The sequence below is a fragment of the Triticum dicoccoides genome, chromosome 1A, assembly GCF_002162155.2.
Source record: "Triticum dicoccoides isolate Atlit2015 ecotype Zavitan chromosome 1A, WEW_v2.0, whole genome shotgun sequence".
Lineage (NCBI taxonomy): Eukaryota > Viridiplantae > Streptophyta > Magnoliopsida > Poales > Poaceae > Triticum > Triticum dicoccoides.
The window spans coordinates 602,947,140-602,963,672 of record NC_041380.1 but is presented as its reverse complement, the minus strand read 5'-3'; the positions used below and the strand labels follow the sequence as shown (position 1 = coordinate 602,963,672).

Genomic DNA, 16,533 nt, shown 5'->3' with positions numbered 1-16,533 from the left:
AAATTTTGTTATGTGTTGCGATTGATGTTTCCTTGTACTAACAACGCAGCAGAATATGAAGCCTTGCTCCATGGTCTTCGAATGGCGAAAGAAATGAGTCTAAGCCGGGTCCGGTGCCTTGGCGACTCAGATTTGGTGGCTCAACAGGTGTCAGGCAAGTGGGATTCCAAGGACCCTCTCATGACGGCTTATCGCCGTGAAGTCGATGTTGTTGCATGACATTTTAAAGCTTATCAGGTGGAACACATTGTCCGTAGGAAGAACGAAGCCGCCAATTCTTTAAGCCGGTTGGGATCTCAACGTAAGACGGTGCCACCTAAGACCTTTTTGGATGTTTTGTATAACCCGTCTGTTAAGTTACCTACATAGGAAGATTTAGCCGTTCCTGATCCGGAGGCACAGTTGGTGACGGCTCTTACGTCATCCCAGATTGGACATTACCGTTCTTGGCTTACATGACCCGGGGCGAGTTGCCAGCAGATGAGACCCTGGCCCGACAGATAACCCAGCGGTCCAAATCAATGACGATTTCTAATGGAGTTATATCATCATAGCGTCACTGGAGCATTTCAACGGTGTGTTTCTCCTGAAGAAGGCCCAGAAATACTTCGGGAGATACATGAAGGGGATTGTGGTCATCACGCCGGGTCAAAGTCTCTTGTGACCAAAGCTTTTCATCATGATTTTTACTGGTTGACAGCTCATGCTGATGCAGAGGATCTGGTCAGTAGGTGTGATGGATGTCAAAAATTTGCACGATGAGTGCATGTGCCGGCTCAAGAGTTGCGGATGATTCCAATCACTTTGCCGTTTGCGGTCTGGAAGCTTGACATGGTTGGACCTTTCAAAAGGTCTAAGGATAAAAAGACACATCTTTTAGTGGCAGTTGACAAATTCACAAAGTGGATTGAGGCAGAGCCAGTGAGTAAGTGTGATGCAGCCACAGTGGTTCAGTTCATGAAAAAGGTGATTTTTCGCTTTGGTTTTCCACACAGCATTATCACTAACAATGGTACTAATTTATCCCAAGGGGCTATGGAAGAATTTTGTCAGCGTGAGCATATCCGACTTGATGTTTCTTCTGTAGCTCACCCTCAATCTAATGGGCAGGCTGAGAGAGCAAATCTGGAAATCTTGAAAGGTCTCAAACCCCGGCTCATGGTTCCCTTACAACGGACGCCGGGTTGTTGGGTAGAGGAGTTACCCTCGGTACTATGGAGTATTAACACCACTTCTAACAGGTCTACGGGTTATACACCCTTCTTCATGGTTTATGGAGCGGAAGTGGTGCTGCCCAGTGACATCCGTCATGACTCGCCTCGTGTGGCGGCTTATGTTGAAGCTAATAGCGAACAAGCCAGACAGGATGCATTTGACTTGTTAGATGAGGAGAGAGACTTAGCAGCGGCTCGATCAACAATTTATCAACAGGACCTGCGCCGTTATCATAGCCGTCGGGTTAAATCCAGGACTTTCCAAGAAGGTGACCTGGTGCTCCAGCTCATCCGGGATCTATTCGATGCACACAAGCTATCCTCGCCTTGGGAAGGACCCTTTGTGGTCAGCAAGAACTTAAACAACGGGTTGTATTACCTCATTGATGTTCGAGAGCACAAAGATTCACGTAAGTCGGAGGAGGAGACCCGCCGGCCGTGGAACATTGCTCAACTTCGGCCATACTACACCTGAGCCACCGACTCTCGTCATGTACATACTTTGACGTTGTATATACTATGATAAGTAATAAAGCAGGACCTCTGTCCTTTTCCTTTTCAAAGATTGTATATCTTTACTTTCTTTTACAATTTAAATGACTATTAAGGAGCTGATCATATCTGAATCAAGTCTAACCTTTTTTGTTCCGGCTTATGATCGTATTCGAATCTATCTGTAAACCTCATGATCACTTGGGGGCTTCCTGTTCAAACATAAGTCATATTCGAACCAAAGAGAACATAGCTGTCGTAACCCTCTTGATCGGCTCAAAGCCAAACTCACTAGGGGGCTTCTTGATCGTATTTGAATCATAGCTTAACCCCTTTTGGGTCCGACTTGGATCGTATTCGAATCAGGGTCGTTAAAAACCTCTCAAGGTCATTTGGGGGCTTCCTGTTCAAACATAGGTCGTATTCGAACCAAAGAGAACATAGTTGACGGTACCCTCTTGATCGGCGCAACGCCAAAGCCACTGGGGCTATATGATCGTATTCGAATCTTAGCTTAACCCCTTTGGTATGGTTTACTGATCGTATTCGAATCAGAAACCCCCAACCTTTAATTACAAGGTTAATTTATATTGTTTACCAACTGTGATTTGTCTTATTGGTCTTTTATTGTATCAATTTTAAACAATTAGCACGGTCTTTTCACCGGCTTGACTATTTGACAATAAGTCGCCAAGGCATGATAGTCATCAGGAGTACAGAAGCATTGACTTCTCAAAAGGACTGGATCATCAATCTCATCACCCGGGTCATATAAACCGGTGGTCCAGAGGTAAAAAATATAGGTATGGCTGTTATTTGTGAACAGTTGTTTTCTGTATTAATCAAAGGTTGTTTCAACCTTGTTTATTTTCGCATATGTTTCTGTTTCTTCTACTATGATAAACTATTGGTTATAAACGGGTGTTCTGACCCGTTTGGTACTAAACCGCCAAGCCAGTTTTTTTCCTTTTTTCTACAGGAACAGACCCGAAATATTACAGAGATAACCATAAATGTGACGCATATATTGACATCAGGAAGCAAAGAGTCACACATTGCGTCTTATGCACGATGGCATAGGCAAAATATGAAGTGTTTCAAGCTAATTCTATTACAAGGCTTTTAAAAGCCCACAAATATGGTTCTCACTCTTCCCTCGTCGGTTCACCTCCTTCTGTCAATTGAAAGCTGGGATTGGACCAGTCAAAGCCGTTCATGGCAATGAACTCTGCTTCATCATCAATCAAGCCAGCCAAATCAACTTCTGGAGCAAATGTGTGTTGACGAATCGGCGGGATAAGGTCTGTCACCTTGTAAGAAGGAGTCGCCATCTTCTTATTCTCCAAATCAAAACCCGGCTGATATTTGTCAATATTGGTTTCATCTCCAAGAATGGTGGCCTGAGGTCAAACTCCCCTCATGCAAGCAATGAAGTCATCTTGCTCGAATAGAGATATGTCTTCCTTTACAGTCGGGTATCCCCTAGCTACATCCACCGGGTCTAGATCTGGCACCCAGGCTTTGGAGCGGCTCAGGGCAGTCAAGGATCCGGCTCTGGCACAGGATCGTTTGACTTCTTGGAACATGGTGGGTAAGATTGACAATTTTTTCAAGACATCACTAAGCCGGTTGGGTCCTTGATCGGCATGAGAGATAGCAGCCAGTGCTCGTTGAGCGCCAGTGTACAACTGCTCCACTAAGGTATAGACCGCCTTCAGTTTAGTCACATTATCTTGGCTCAGATTCTTGCTTCGCGGACCTGCGCATATTTTTTAAACAAGGGGTCAGCTGGCAGTTTATATTCCGGGTCAAAAGAAGGTATAAAAGATCAGTATAGATGGCTTACCAAAGATGGCAGAAACCATTTGAGACACCCGATTCTTTAAACTGGTCAATTCAGTGGTAACCTCCTCAAGCGCCGCTTCAGCTTTTTCGACGCGTTGTGTCAGTAGTATCTTTTCTTCCGCCCAGGATTTCTTTTTGGCAGTCAAGCTGGTTTTCAGTTTTTCTGTCTCAGCAAGACTTAATTGAAGTTTAGAGTCAGCAGACTTGATTTCTGCCTCTTGATCTGTCAGCTGGGTCTTGGCGTCAGTCAATTGGGAACCCAATTCAGCTAAGGCGTTCTACAAAACATACACAGTTGTGTCAAGGTTTAAACTAAAAGATTCAAGATTCAAGTTTCAAGTACTTTGCACTGCAAACCCACTTGGCACTTGGGAGCTAATGTATGCCAAAACAATTTCTTATGACTCTAATATATTTCAAGTCCCAAGTACCTTACAAAGTAACAGCACTTGGCACTTGGGGGCTAATGCATGATATTCAGAAAGTCTCTCAAGATTAAGCCAGATTACAATATTTGTTGGGTTCAGCACAAGACAGTTATGAAATTAAAGTACCGGCTCATTTATGATCAAGTGAACCGGCCCTTGGGGACTACAAGTGAAGTTTATACTACTTTATTGGACTTCAAAAAAATCTAAAGATAAAGCTTTAGCCTATATCATAAGTCTACAGATCATTCAGGTTTTATCATAATCTAAAGACTTGGGGACTGGCAGAATATAAGTAAGCTGGAAGAGCATACCTCATACTTCAGCTGCAATTGCTTGACCGTCTCGATTTCCGAGTCACGGCTGGAGAGCACATGGCTGAGATAGCCGGACAATATGTCATTGGCATTCAGATGGCTATAATGAGACACATCAAAACACACTTTCTGTCTCTCCAGGGCCTCTTGTTTAGCGGTGTGATGAGCCAACATGGTGGGATTCCCCGGCTCAACAAAACAGCTTCCAGTGATCAGAACGTCATGGACAGACGATGATGGCGGGTTGGCCAAGATGGATGGTCCCGTAGTAGAAGGGTTAACGATGGTATCATCAGCTGACGGCTCAGGAGGATCTAATTGAGCATTGGCAGTTGGGTCTTCTGGTGCTTCAGATTGAGGGGGGGAGGTGGCATGGCCGGTTCAGGTGCAAGGACTGACGGGTCTTCCGTTGGCCTAGTCACCTTGGTCTTCTTGGACTTGGCTTGGCCACTAAGAAAGATGTTATGAGACAGTTAGTATAAAGATGCAGTTTGAAAGACACGGAGGAAAGATGATTTTTTTTCCTTACCCAGGGGCAGTCTTAAAGGCCGGAAATTGAGTCTGAGACGAGTCGCCAGAAGAGCGAGACACCTCCTACAAAGATAAAATAAAGTTAGTAATGCAAGGGAGAAGATCCATTAATGGAAAGTAAAAGACGAAGAAATAAACCTCATTCTGGCGTTTTTGAGGAGTTTGTTGAAGAACGGAAGGCGGTTCATCGTCATTCCTGGCCTAACGGCGGCTCTCATATTGCTGCTTTTTCAAAAGAAGATGAGGGTCCAAATAAGCCAAAGGGTGTGAAAACTTATTTTCCGGGTTACGACTCGAAGTTTCTGTCTTGGCAAATGGGATAAGTCGGAGGAAATAGTTACCTCTTCTTTCACGGCCTGACTGGCCCCCGTGTCATCCTGGCAATGATCAGCGTTAATAAGGTTATTAAAAAACTGGCCAAGGGAGTCAAGGGCTACCTCCGACTCAGAAGTATCATCGTCAAGCTTTAACAGGTCTTCAGTGGTGCTCTTCTTCTTCTTCTTAGACTTCCGGGTCGTCTTCTTGGCGGTTATGGCGGCGGCTCCAGCTTTCTTGGCGGCTTCGTGGTCATATTTGGCTTTCCAGAAATCAAATTTGGCCTATAAACAAATAAACAAGATGAAAGGTCATGCAGGTATTTAAAACGGCTGAGAAAAATACAAAGAGAAAGAGATCAGAGGTTCTTTACCTCTGGCGCCGGGTTAAGTTTGCAGAAGGGGTTTAACCCGACTTTACTGCAGTCTTCATATTTGTCATTCACCAGAAGGGTTGACATTGAAACAATATCTTCTTCAGTTAATTGAACGGAGCTATGACGAAGAGAGTCGTCTAGGCCTCCACCATATTCATACATCAATTTGGATCGGCGGCTTAGAGGGATGACCCGCCACGCAACCCAGCAACGGGTCAAGTCAACTCCGGTTAAGCCGTTCCCCTATAAAGCGTTAATCCTTTTAATTGATGGAATCAGCTTCTTGCATTCGGTGGCAGTGAGTTTGTCAGGGAGTGCAAACTTGGAGTCAAGACGCTCTGCGCGATAACCCGGCAGTGGCTTTTCATTTGCTGGTGAAGTGTCTTGACAATAGAACCAAGTCTGATTCCAGTCTTTGGGATGATTCGGCAAGACTATTAGGGGGAAGACGACACCCTGTCGACGCTGAATTGAGATGCCTCCAAGTTCCAAACTAGGGCCATTGGTGCACTCGTTCTGGCGGTTCAGATAAAAATACTCTCTAAAGAGTTCCACAGTCGGTTCTTCTTGAAGGTACACCTCACAGAGAAGTTGGAAGTTGCAGATATTGGATATGGAGTTGGGCCCGATATCTTGAGGGTGGAGTTTGAAAAAATGGAGGACATCTCTGAAGAACTTTGAGCCGGGTGAGGAAAAGCCACGGTTCATGTGGTCAGAAAATACAATAACCTCACCATCTTTTTGATTGGGCCGTTCCTCGTCCGGGTCAGGTGCACGGTAAGACATAACATTCATCCCTGGCAAAAAACCTATGGCAAAGAATTCCTTCAGATTGTCCTCAGTTACTGTGGAAGGGACCCAGTTGCAGATAGTCGGTGCTTTCGACGGCATGATGATCAAAGGGTGAACTGAAAAGAAAGTAACGTGTCGGCTCAATTCAATGGTAAAATTAATAGTTAAATGATGGCGTCAATAAGTAATGGCGACTTAAGTAAGGGCTAATGTGATATAAGGAAAAGTAAGCCGGCGCAATAAGCCGCCATGACTACGGATATTCGAGAAATGCCAGAAACAGATTCGGCTAAGTGTTGAGACAAACAAGTTTCCTAATTGCTTGATATTATTTTGGATCAAATGGCTCTTCAAAATGGAAAATATTCTAGACCTAAAAGTCTAGCACAGATGAGTTCGTGATACCTAATGAGGCCTTTATACCAGGAAAAGGGATCTACTAGTATCAAGAGTAGGCACAAAACAACTACCGCACAAGTATATATCTCTTTTTGGATCAAGAAGAGGCTGCAGTGGAAGAACTATGTAGAAACTGTGATGAATTATGAAGAACACGCGGAAACCTAGAAAGCCCTAATTCAGATCTGAGGAGCAAGAAAGGAAATGCTTACAGCCACAAATCTTCCGCGGAGAGTCGCCGCCGTTCTCTGGACTGATTCCGGTTGATGCAGCGGCCAAGGTCGACGGAGGTGAGGTGCTCTCTGACGGCGACGGAGCTTGAGTAGCGGCGGGAGTTGCGAGAGGAAGGAGATGAAGAAGAAGGAAGGATGAGAAAGACCAGGTCGTGCCTATTTATAAGGGGGTAAGCAAACAGGCGGGCGCAAAAATCGAGGAAGACCCAAATAATGGCTATCCAACTAAATGGACGCCTCGATTCTCGGAAGGCATTAAAGGATAAAGATCCGTTAAGAGATGACGCCATGGTAGTTTTTTCGTATTTTCAAAAGATGACGTCATGGCGGGTTACAAAAATTTCTGCGAAGAGAGAAAGATGGATTTCGTCTAAGTATTAAAGATTGACAAAGAACAAAGTTCAAAGTCAACCTGAGGCCTAATGTTGGGAATATAGCTAACCGGTAAAGACCCGCCCAGGAGGGGCCAGGTCAGCCCCAACGGCGGGTTACAAAAGGAGCCCAGTAATATTCAAGGTAATAGTTATTAAGACTTGTAGAAGGCCTAAGCCCAGAGGCGGCTTAAGGCTCAATATTGTAAACCGCCGTGTGTAAAGAAAGACTTGTAAAGAAAGGCATGTAAAGAAGTCACCGAGCCAGACACGTTTTATGAGCCGGCCGAGACTCTGTACGCCGCCAGGCGTCAACCCGTGTACATAAGGGGGACGACCCGGTGGCGGCTTAGGGTAAGAAACAAGAGATTGATAACCAAGCCGGCGGATTAGCCACTTGGTGATCGAAACCCCAGCAATTCCAACACAACTAGACGTGGATTTTTACCTTCATCGTAAGGGGCGGAACTAGTATAAAACCTCTCGTGTCCTTTGTCCCGATTAACCCCTTTAAGCTTCCTAGTTGCGATGGCTGTACGACTAAGTCCTTTTGCTAGGACATCTGCCGTGACAATTCCACAACAATTACGTTTCAGTCAAAATATTTCAGCAATTTCAGTACAGCACGTGAGTTCAAATATTTTTCAAATTTTCAAATGATCTGAAGTGAATATTTCGGTCATTTGCTGAAAGGCAAACTGAAAAATTCGCTGATTTGGTTGGTGCTGAAATTTTCTGAAACTGAAATTGAAAATCAAGATCCCAACATACCCTGCCGTGGAAAACATGGCGGGTGCGCCACAACCAATTCCTGCTAAGTAGGTTAGATTCGATTGGTTTCGCCGAGCTTGCTTAAAAAGGTCTTGTGCTAAGACACATTGGTCCAAACAAATAAACAAATATTTTTAAAAACAAGCTTAGAAGAAGTCCCCCACTAAGAGACTTAGCATGCTATTTAAAACTATAGAATAAACCCATGTTCTGTTCTGGGTCAGTAAACGATGTGTCAAGCCAAACTAGTCAAACAACCACTTAGACTCTCCTCTTTTAATTTGTTGGCAAACTAGTCAGGCGAGTAGACAGTTCGACTCGACTCCAGGGCCGGCCCTGGGCCAGGGCAGCAGGGGCGACGGCCAGGGGCCCAGCCAAACTAGGGGCCCCGACCTAAGTGTTGTAGCCTATGGAAGAAAAAACCTATACGCAGGGGAGGCCCATCATCTAACAAAAGCACAACTGCTAAGATGCCTAAACGCACGACTACTGGCTAGAATTGAGCACGGCTGCACAGGGCGAGCGGCTCTTTGCCTCCTCCTATTTGCACGCCAGCGCCCTCTCAAAAAAAAAATTGTAACCCCTCAGAAAACATGGTATGCTGTCGTACGCTCACATATATTGGTCGATCGAGCGACTGATTCTCTACGGTAGCGGCTGCCGGATACTAGGGCATCCGCAAGGAATAGCAGAGATAAATCTCTAACGAATTTCTCTTAGCCCTCAATCTTACACTTTGATAAATTTATGTTCTTCTTCTTACAATAGTAGAGTTTGGTCATTAGTCTTGCCAACTTGGCCCTCGACTCAAGGTGTCCTTGAAGATTAGATTTCGATAGCTAAAGAGCATGGGATTTCACTAATTTTACTGCAACGTTTAGCTGACTTTGCTCTTTTTCTTGCAGACATGTTGCCCAAATAATATTTTACGTGGTTCTGATAAAAAGAAGAAAGAGGAAACGAACAAATAAGTTAATTGGATCTCATGATTATTGTAGACTTGGAGGTTAGTTAGCATGTCAGTTCTTTTTTCCAATATATGTATGTAAGTTCTATGAAATTTGATTTAGACTTGAACTAAGACACTTCATCCTATGTTACACCAGGAAAAAATATCATTCTTTACTATAGCTTTGCAAGAATTTATCTATCAATATATGAAATTAGAAAATTCCTCCATTGCCGCCATTGGGCCCATTCATTGAATTCGCCCTGGGGCCTTCGAAACTCGGGGACCGGCACTGCTCGACTCGGTGTACTTTTACTGTAATTCTACTTAAACCATACGTTCTCTTCTTCTGGTTCAGGTGCAAGGATAATTTGCATCATCATTCTCAGGTTGCAGTCTCACACGCCGCTTCAAGGAGGTATGCAAGGTAACTAAACACTTAACCTATTCGCCTTTTCTATTTTTAGTTGCTTGCCCAACACTACTGTGCATCCTCATTTGCCATTCTGAAATGTAATTGTGGATCGACAACTCAAATCCTCTTGCTTCCAGCATTTGCCAATCTAAGGTCTTAAGATCTTCAGTTTTTGTCTGGGTTGTTATGTGTTAAAAATGTTTTAAATAGCGGGCTAGGCCAAATAGCGGTGACCCTCCAAATCAGCTATAGCCGACTATTTCGTATGTTTAGCGGGCTTACCATTTAGTGGCACCTGCTCAAACCGCTATAGCCCTGCTATAGCGGACTATTTAAAACTACTCCCTCCAGTCTTTTTTACTCTGCATATAAGAATTGTTTGAAGTCAAACATCGCAAAGTTTGACCATATTTATATGAAAAAATATCAACATATACAATACTAAAGTTATATGATATGAAAACTAAAGTCATGACGCATCTAATGATGTCGATTTCACATTGTGAATGTTGATATCTTCTTTTATAATGTTGGTCAAAAATTCTGAGGCTTGACTTCAGACAAATCTTATATACGAACTAAAAAGGATCGGAGGGAGTATAACTTAAACACCACTGTGCATGTTCATTTGACATTCTTAAATGTGATTGTCAAATCTATAACTTAAATACTCTGGTTCCTAGTGTTAAGCTGTCTATTTTTTTATTCCAAACCATATTTTTCCTGGAAATTAATGGGTACTGTAATTGATTCCATTCTCAAATGGTTAACCGAATTTTGTTCTTAAAAAAATCAAACTGCATGGTGCATCAGTGATAGGCTAAGAATTGTACTGAAAAGCACAACAATTCTATCAGTTGAAATAAAAATATCTGGTTCCAAAATTTCCTGAAATTAGAATAATCATATATGTGGAATATGTCAATAACTCGATTTCATTTTCCTATATTTTGTTTAACTTATATGTAAGCTTCAAGTTTAAAGAGATTTTTTTTAAAGGAGGATGAGCCTCGGCCTCTACATCTGGAAGACGCATGCATCAATTTTATTAATTATTTACAAAGACCTTATAAAATAGTACATCGGGTAGTCTGAAGCCACCATCTTAGCAACATTTGGTGCTAATCCTATCCACTTGATGAAGAGGTGCCGATAGTCCGAGCCTAATACCAAACAAAGATCGCAAAAATGCCTAACATCTAAAACCGGAGGCCCCAACTAAGCCACATACTGGGTTTGCGGCCCAAACCGGTCCGACGCACTCTCATAGGTCGTCGCCACCGTTTTCCACTGATACATCTTCAGAGCAGGTACTGACACATCAACCTTGCCAGGCCCGCCATCGACGCCCCCACGACGCCAGACAACGCCTCCTCCCGGATGCCTCCTTCTACAGGTCCATCATTGTTGCCTTGCAGTACTTGACGCTCACTCATCCTGAGTTGCAGTATGACGTTTAGAAGATAGCATGCTCCTCGCCATGATCATTGTTCCATGGTGAATCGGATTCTCCGGTACATCCATGGACACATGGATCTAGCATCACCTTGCAGGCATCACCCTCCGGTACATCCATGGACACATGGATCTAGCATCACCTTGCAGGCATCACCCTCCATCGACATCATCGCTTACTTTTTTTTTTGCGAAAAACATCATCGCTTACTTGGATGATGATTGAGCTGGTTGTCTGGACACTCTCCGCTATACGTCTGGATATTGTGTGTTTCTTGAACTATTGCTTATCTTGTGGTCGTATAAGGGACATCCCACGGTTTCGTGATCCAGCGCTAAGGCGGACTATCGTGGCGTGGCCAGCGCCGTTGCTAAGTGCACGTAGCTTCGACGGCTTCTTCATGAGCTTTGTCATCCCATTCACAAAGCCACTCTTGTTTATTGCAATAACATCTATACAGTCTACCTCTCCGCCAACCTGGTCCATCATCACCACACCAAGCACATCGAGCTCCATATTCATTTTGTTCGGGAATAGCTGGCCCTTGGGACGGTTCGAGTTCTTCACATTCCCACTACGCAGCTATCCGCGGATATGATGACAATAGGCTTGTCGATGTCCACCTTTGAGAATTTCCGGTCCAGTATTTGCATCGCCAGACACGATGCTACATTTGCGGGTGGTTGGGGGGAGGGGGTTGAATATATGTATTGCGTGTACAGTAGGCATGTTAGAATTTGTTCATATTCTTTCCTAGCACGCCATATCTCCCGTTCCCTTTGTTGGAATCAGAGATAAACTTCACACTGTAATCTCAAACTAACTCTATCTCTATTTCTCTCCCGTAGATATTCTTCTCTCTGTCCTCTCGTGTAACAACCGAACTCCTAGCGATCTGTAAAACCTTGTAAGCCATGGCAGAGGCTCTTTCTGCCTACGATCAATATATACGTGTGGCTCCTCTACGGAGGAGTAGGAACGCTTCCACCTATACCCTTCCTTGTATTGAGGATACGTTTGAGATATTGGCCGCCTATTATATTCTATATATATTGCGGCATACGATTAATCTAAGTATGGTAATTGCCCTCTATGCAGTGTCCCTGAGGACACTAACCATATTTTCTTCCGCTGTCCGGCTTGTTAAACACCATCATATGCGGCGCATATTAGAGATAAGGTTAGGTATATTAGAGATAAGGTTAGGAGGTAGTTTGTATTGAGATATTCTTGTAACCATCTCCTCCTTTCTTCTCTCACAAGATGTAACCTAGATTCTCTCTTATCTCTCCCTCAAACCGCATGTAAGCCATCTAGGGTTTTGGCTCCCCTGCTATATAACATGAACACGTCGCCCTCGACAAGGGTAAGACGTTTTACCGCTCGCACACGGCTGCCATTTTCTTATGGAGCTGCCTTCGAGAGACAGTGGGAGGCAACTGGGCCCATGACAACCTCCCAGATCTCTTCCGGGAAATTATTGATTCCCGGTGTAGAACTCGCCCCACCCTTTGGGTGGCGATTAGTGTGCTAGCTTGGACACTCTGGAATGTGCGCAATAAACTTGTGATTGAACATGTGATTCCACTTCGGACGACTGATGTCATTTACAAAATGTGCGGATTCTTGCAGCTCTGGCGACCGCTTAGCGAGCGGCGTCATCGAGACGGCATCAACACCATCATCGCCGGACTTCGCTCCACCGCCATCGCCGGACCATTGCTTATTTCGTGATCGTCCAAGTGACAACCCATGGTTTCGTGATCCAGCGATTAGGTGGAGTATCGTGGCATGGCCTGCGATGTGGCTGAGTGCACGTATAGCTTCAACGGCTTCTTCATGAGCTTTCTCATCCCGTTGACAAAGTCACTATTCTTTATTGCGATAACGTCTGTGCAGTCTACCTTTCGGCCAATCCGGTCCATCAACGCCGCACCAAGCACATCGAGCTGGATATTTATTTTGTTCGTGAGCAGCTGGCCCTTGGGACGGTTTGAGTTCTTCACGTTCCCACGACGCAGCAATTCACGGATATGATGACAAAAGGCTTGCCGGCGTCCACCTTTGAGGATTTCTGGTGCAGTATTTGCATCGCCGGACTCGACGCTTCGACTGCGGGTGGGTGTGGGGGGGGAGGGGGCTGAATATATGCATTGCGTATACATTAGGCATGTTAGAATCTGTTGATATTCTTTCCTAGCACGACATACCTCTCGATCTCTTCCTTGTATTGAGGATACGGTTGAGATATTGGCCGCTGCTTATACTCTACATATGCTGCAGCATACGATTAATCAAAGTGTGTTGCATCCTATTGTTTTTCTACAGCTAGGTCCGGTCGCAGTAGGTGTCCGCTGGCCCTGGTTACGATCTCTCCACTCTCCAGCTTTCATCCGATGGGACCAAATGAGTGGAACAAGGATGGTCAATGAAACTAGCAGATAAGATATTGCAAAGCCGTCCGATGGGAGCGGGATCACGTGGCCACCGAGCGCTACTACGAGTAGTCATCAGCCAGCTGAAACGAAAGGTTGTCCATATATAATCAATCCTCTTCTTTGATTTTACACAAAATCAAACATAAGCATATCCCCTTTGCTTGAGCCCTTCAACTAGGTCCTTGTGGCCCACTCATCTCCTCTCCTTTCTCGAGAAGCTAGCAGTCTGATCGATCAATCCCTTGGCTGCATATCATCTCATCATCTTCTTGTTCTGTTTTTCAGTACTAGCATCTTCTTCGCCTGAAAGCCCGTCGGATTGACCTGATCGACTGGCTCTCAGGGGGGTGGAATTAATGGGAGACCAGGAATATCTTATCAATGGCTACGCCGTGTGGGTGGGTTATCTCCATGGCCATCAGTGGCTTGGGTTTCCTGGTGCTTACTTGGACCACTGTTGTACTTCTTGGTGGTTTCGTGTCTGAGCTACATAAGGAGGACTTTTGGTGTGCGGCGTTCATCACCCTTGTACAAACAGCTGGGTTAGTACTCCTCTCTCACTTATTTCGTCCTGCCACTTATATGTACATATCTGATTCAAAAAGATGTACAACAGGATTTTTGATGTTACTCTGAATGAGAAACTAGGCTATATGGAGGATGCGCTCCTTGGGTTCTTGGCGGCCATTTCGTTTGGCATTGTACCCTATGATGCGCCTAGCAAGAGTTGCACCCAAGATTTGTTGTCTTTTCTTCTCTTTTTCTCGGTAATTCTTTTAGTGTTGGTTCAAGTAATGGTGTTGGCCTTAATATTAAGCCCTTTGGCAATTATATATGTGCTTGGGATATTCATGTCCGGGGTGATCTCATTGTGGCGTCTGGTAGAGCACGATCACGGGGGCAACTCAGATGAAAAAGCATCAAACCTAGCACCAGCAATGCAGATCTTGTACTGCCTTGCTCTGCTCCAGGGCGTGCTCTTCTGCTATAGGTTTTTGTTGACTCTCACGGAGAAGAAGTTTTCTAAGACTCTGGTCACCGAAGACTCGGAAGTTCAAGCAGTACTTTACAACTACTTGCGTAAAACAAGGAGAGGATGTGAGAAGGACCCGACATTTACCCAAGGAAGGAACCTCGTCACATATGCTGTAGACAAGATTGGTTCCAATTCACCTGTTGACAGCATTTCCGGGGTAAAGATCCTATACGCAGCCGTATGCATGGTGGAGAGCAAGAATGATTGGTCCAATGTCCATGGGCAGCGCATGCTGATAAAACATCTTGTCTTGTCTACATCATCCTCTCGGAATGTACTGCCGAAACTGCTAGAGATGCTAGATTCAAGAGGCCTACATGACAGAAGGGGTAGAATTCAAGCCGCGATGATAGTGGAGCGACTTGCATTCTACATTAATTTGGAGCAGTTTCCTCGGAGTATTCAACACATATCTTCCTTGATCGGGACGTTTGAACAATATAGTATAGCCGAGCCATATCCCAGATCCAAGGATGGATACGAGCAGCATCTGAAACTGCAGGTTACTCGTGGGCGTCCCTCACCAGCCGGCGAACTTGGGAAGGCCTACAAGGAGTTGTTGCTACAAGGCCTATCTATCCTCCGGAACCTTGCCGCCGACGAAAACAATTGCAGAATCATGAGCAACACCCGAGATCTGGTCTCCAAGATCATGGCACCTGTCACTTGTGACCTACTCGACCACACCACCGATGATCATGGTACGTGGTGCGAAGTAGTAGGCCGATCGATGGAAGTGATGAGCCATTTAAGCGGTGCTCAAGGAGAAACCGGGTCCAAGCTACGCCGTGAAATCTCAAGCTGCGGAGAAGCAATCAGAACTCTCCGGAGGATTCTTAGCTGTAAAAAGTGCAAAGAAGAGTTGCGGCAAAGAGCCATTTGGATTCTCACGCGATTGTACACGGATACTACTGGAATCAGCGGATCATTTGATTTTCATCTTCTCAAAAAAGAAAATAGTTGTTGCGGAGAAGACTTTGTTAGGATGCTAGTCAACATCTTCACTCAGGATAATGAGTATAGCAGCTCCATCAGAGGATACGCGGGAGAAGCGCTGTCAAATATATGTTTCCTTGGCGGAATTAGTGATGCCACGATTATCATACAAACAAGTGGTGATGTTATTGATAGTCTCACTCAAGTACTTTTACATGAAGAAAACGAGACGTGCAGACAAGCATCGGCTGAAATTCTTGAGTGTCTATGTACCCATTACACCAAGGATGATGAATACCTTCACAAACTTAAGAAAGCAATCCTCAAGGTAATTAGTCCTTGTCATCAAATGATGAATAGCCTTTCTTTTATTAGTTAATTACTTCAAACACACTTGATTTAGGGCCTGTTTTAGTCTAATTAAGAGTGTTAGTTTATTCTCGTCGCAGGTGATTGGAAAAATACTTTGTTGTGGAGACGGAACACATAATGGAGAAGACATAGAGAGCCAATGTGATGGCACACAAGAAAACAATGAGCCGAACAAGGATGCCCAGGGATTCCAAGTAAACACACTCTCAACTATGTCACCGAACTTGCTTTCATCATTGTTATGCCTTTGCGGGACGGTCTACAACACGTCGTCGGTCATTGATTTGCGTCCTCAGCTGGATGCATCTAGCTTTCTAAATAATCTGAGGGACATGGTAGTGAAAAGAAGTGGCCCCACCGTCGAAAACCTGTCAGTGTGCAAGGCGGCCGGTAATATGGTCATTTCAATGCTGAAATACTAGAGTGGCGGGTTCTTCAAAGAAGACAACTTTGGGAGCTTGATAGAGGTACTATCTAGTGCTTCCAAGAAGATGCTAGATCTCGACTACTCCATGGTTTGCCCTTCCGCCAGCAGCTCCGAAACCGGATCAAAGCTTGGCAGGCGTACCCTAGTGTCCCTCGTGAGAGAAGCGAAAGGATTGCATGCCATGGCACCATCTACCTCTTTGAGTGGCTGATTTGCCATCAAGTTTAGGTACTTTTTATTCATTCACTGGGTTGGTTGTGTGACGTGGTATGAAGATATGCATTGCCAATTTTATTCACTGGTGTATGGAGATTATATATGCATTGTCAAAAAATATTATCAGTGCTCTCCGTATTTATATTTGTGATCAGTGAGACAAAATGTCCTGTGCTGTTGTGTCAGTATCTTAATCAGAAACCT

The 16,533-nt window shown here is 44.6% G+C and overlaps 1 protein-coding gene across 3 annotated transcripts; it reads left to right on the top strand.

The window, feature by feature from the left end:
• The first annotated feature begins 13,497 nt into the window (after positions 1-13,497).
• LOC119294988 lies at positions 13,498-16,467 on the top strand. Of its 3 annotated transcripts, XM_037573306.1 has the most exons (4): positions 13,498-13,520; positions 13,628-13,884; positions 13,959-15,642; positions 15,764-16,467. In XM_037573306.1, the coding sequence occupies exons 2-4, from the start codon at positions 13,724-13,726 to the stop codon at positions 16,106-16,108; spliced, it is 2,190 nt and encodes a 729-aa protein (XP_037429203.1). In that variant the 5' UTR covers positions 13,498-13,520; positions 13,628-13,723; the 3' UTR covers positions 16,109-16,467. The 3 variants fall into 3 exon arrangements, with proteins under 3 accessions (XP_037429203.1, XP_037429201.1, XP_037429210.1); XM_037573304.1 differs by having other exon boundaries at positions 13,504-13,884; XM_037573313.1 differs by having other exon boundaries at positions 13,504-13,884; positions 15,748-15,943.
• The last annotated feature ends 66 nt before the right edge of the window (positions 16,468-16,533 follow it).

Bases quoted from the DNA above. Each gene is read 5' to 3' on its own strand.
- LOC119294988 (XM_037573306.1), top strand. From the start codon at position 13,724: ATGGCTACGCCGTGTGGGTGGGTTATCTCCATGGCCATCAGTGGCTTG. The intron at 13,885-13,958 runs GTTAGTACTCCT...GATGTACAACAG, and splicing joins ACCCTTGTACAAACAGCTGG to GATTTTTGATGTTACTCTGA. The intron at 15,643-15,763 runs GTAATTAGTCCT...TTCTCGTCGCAG, and splicing joins TTAAGAAAGCAATCCTCAAG to GTGATTGGAAAAATACTTTG.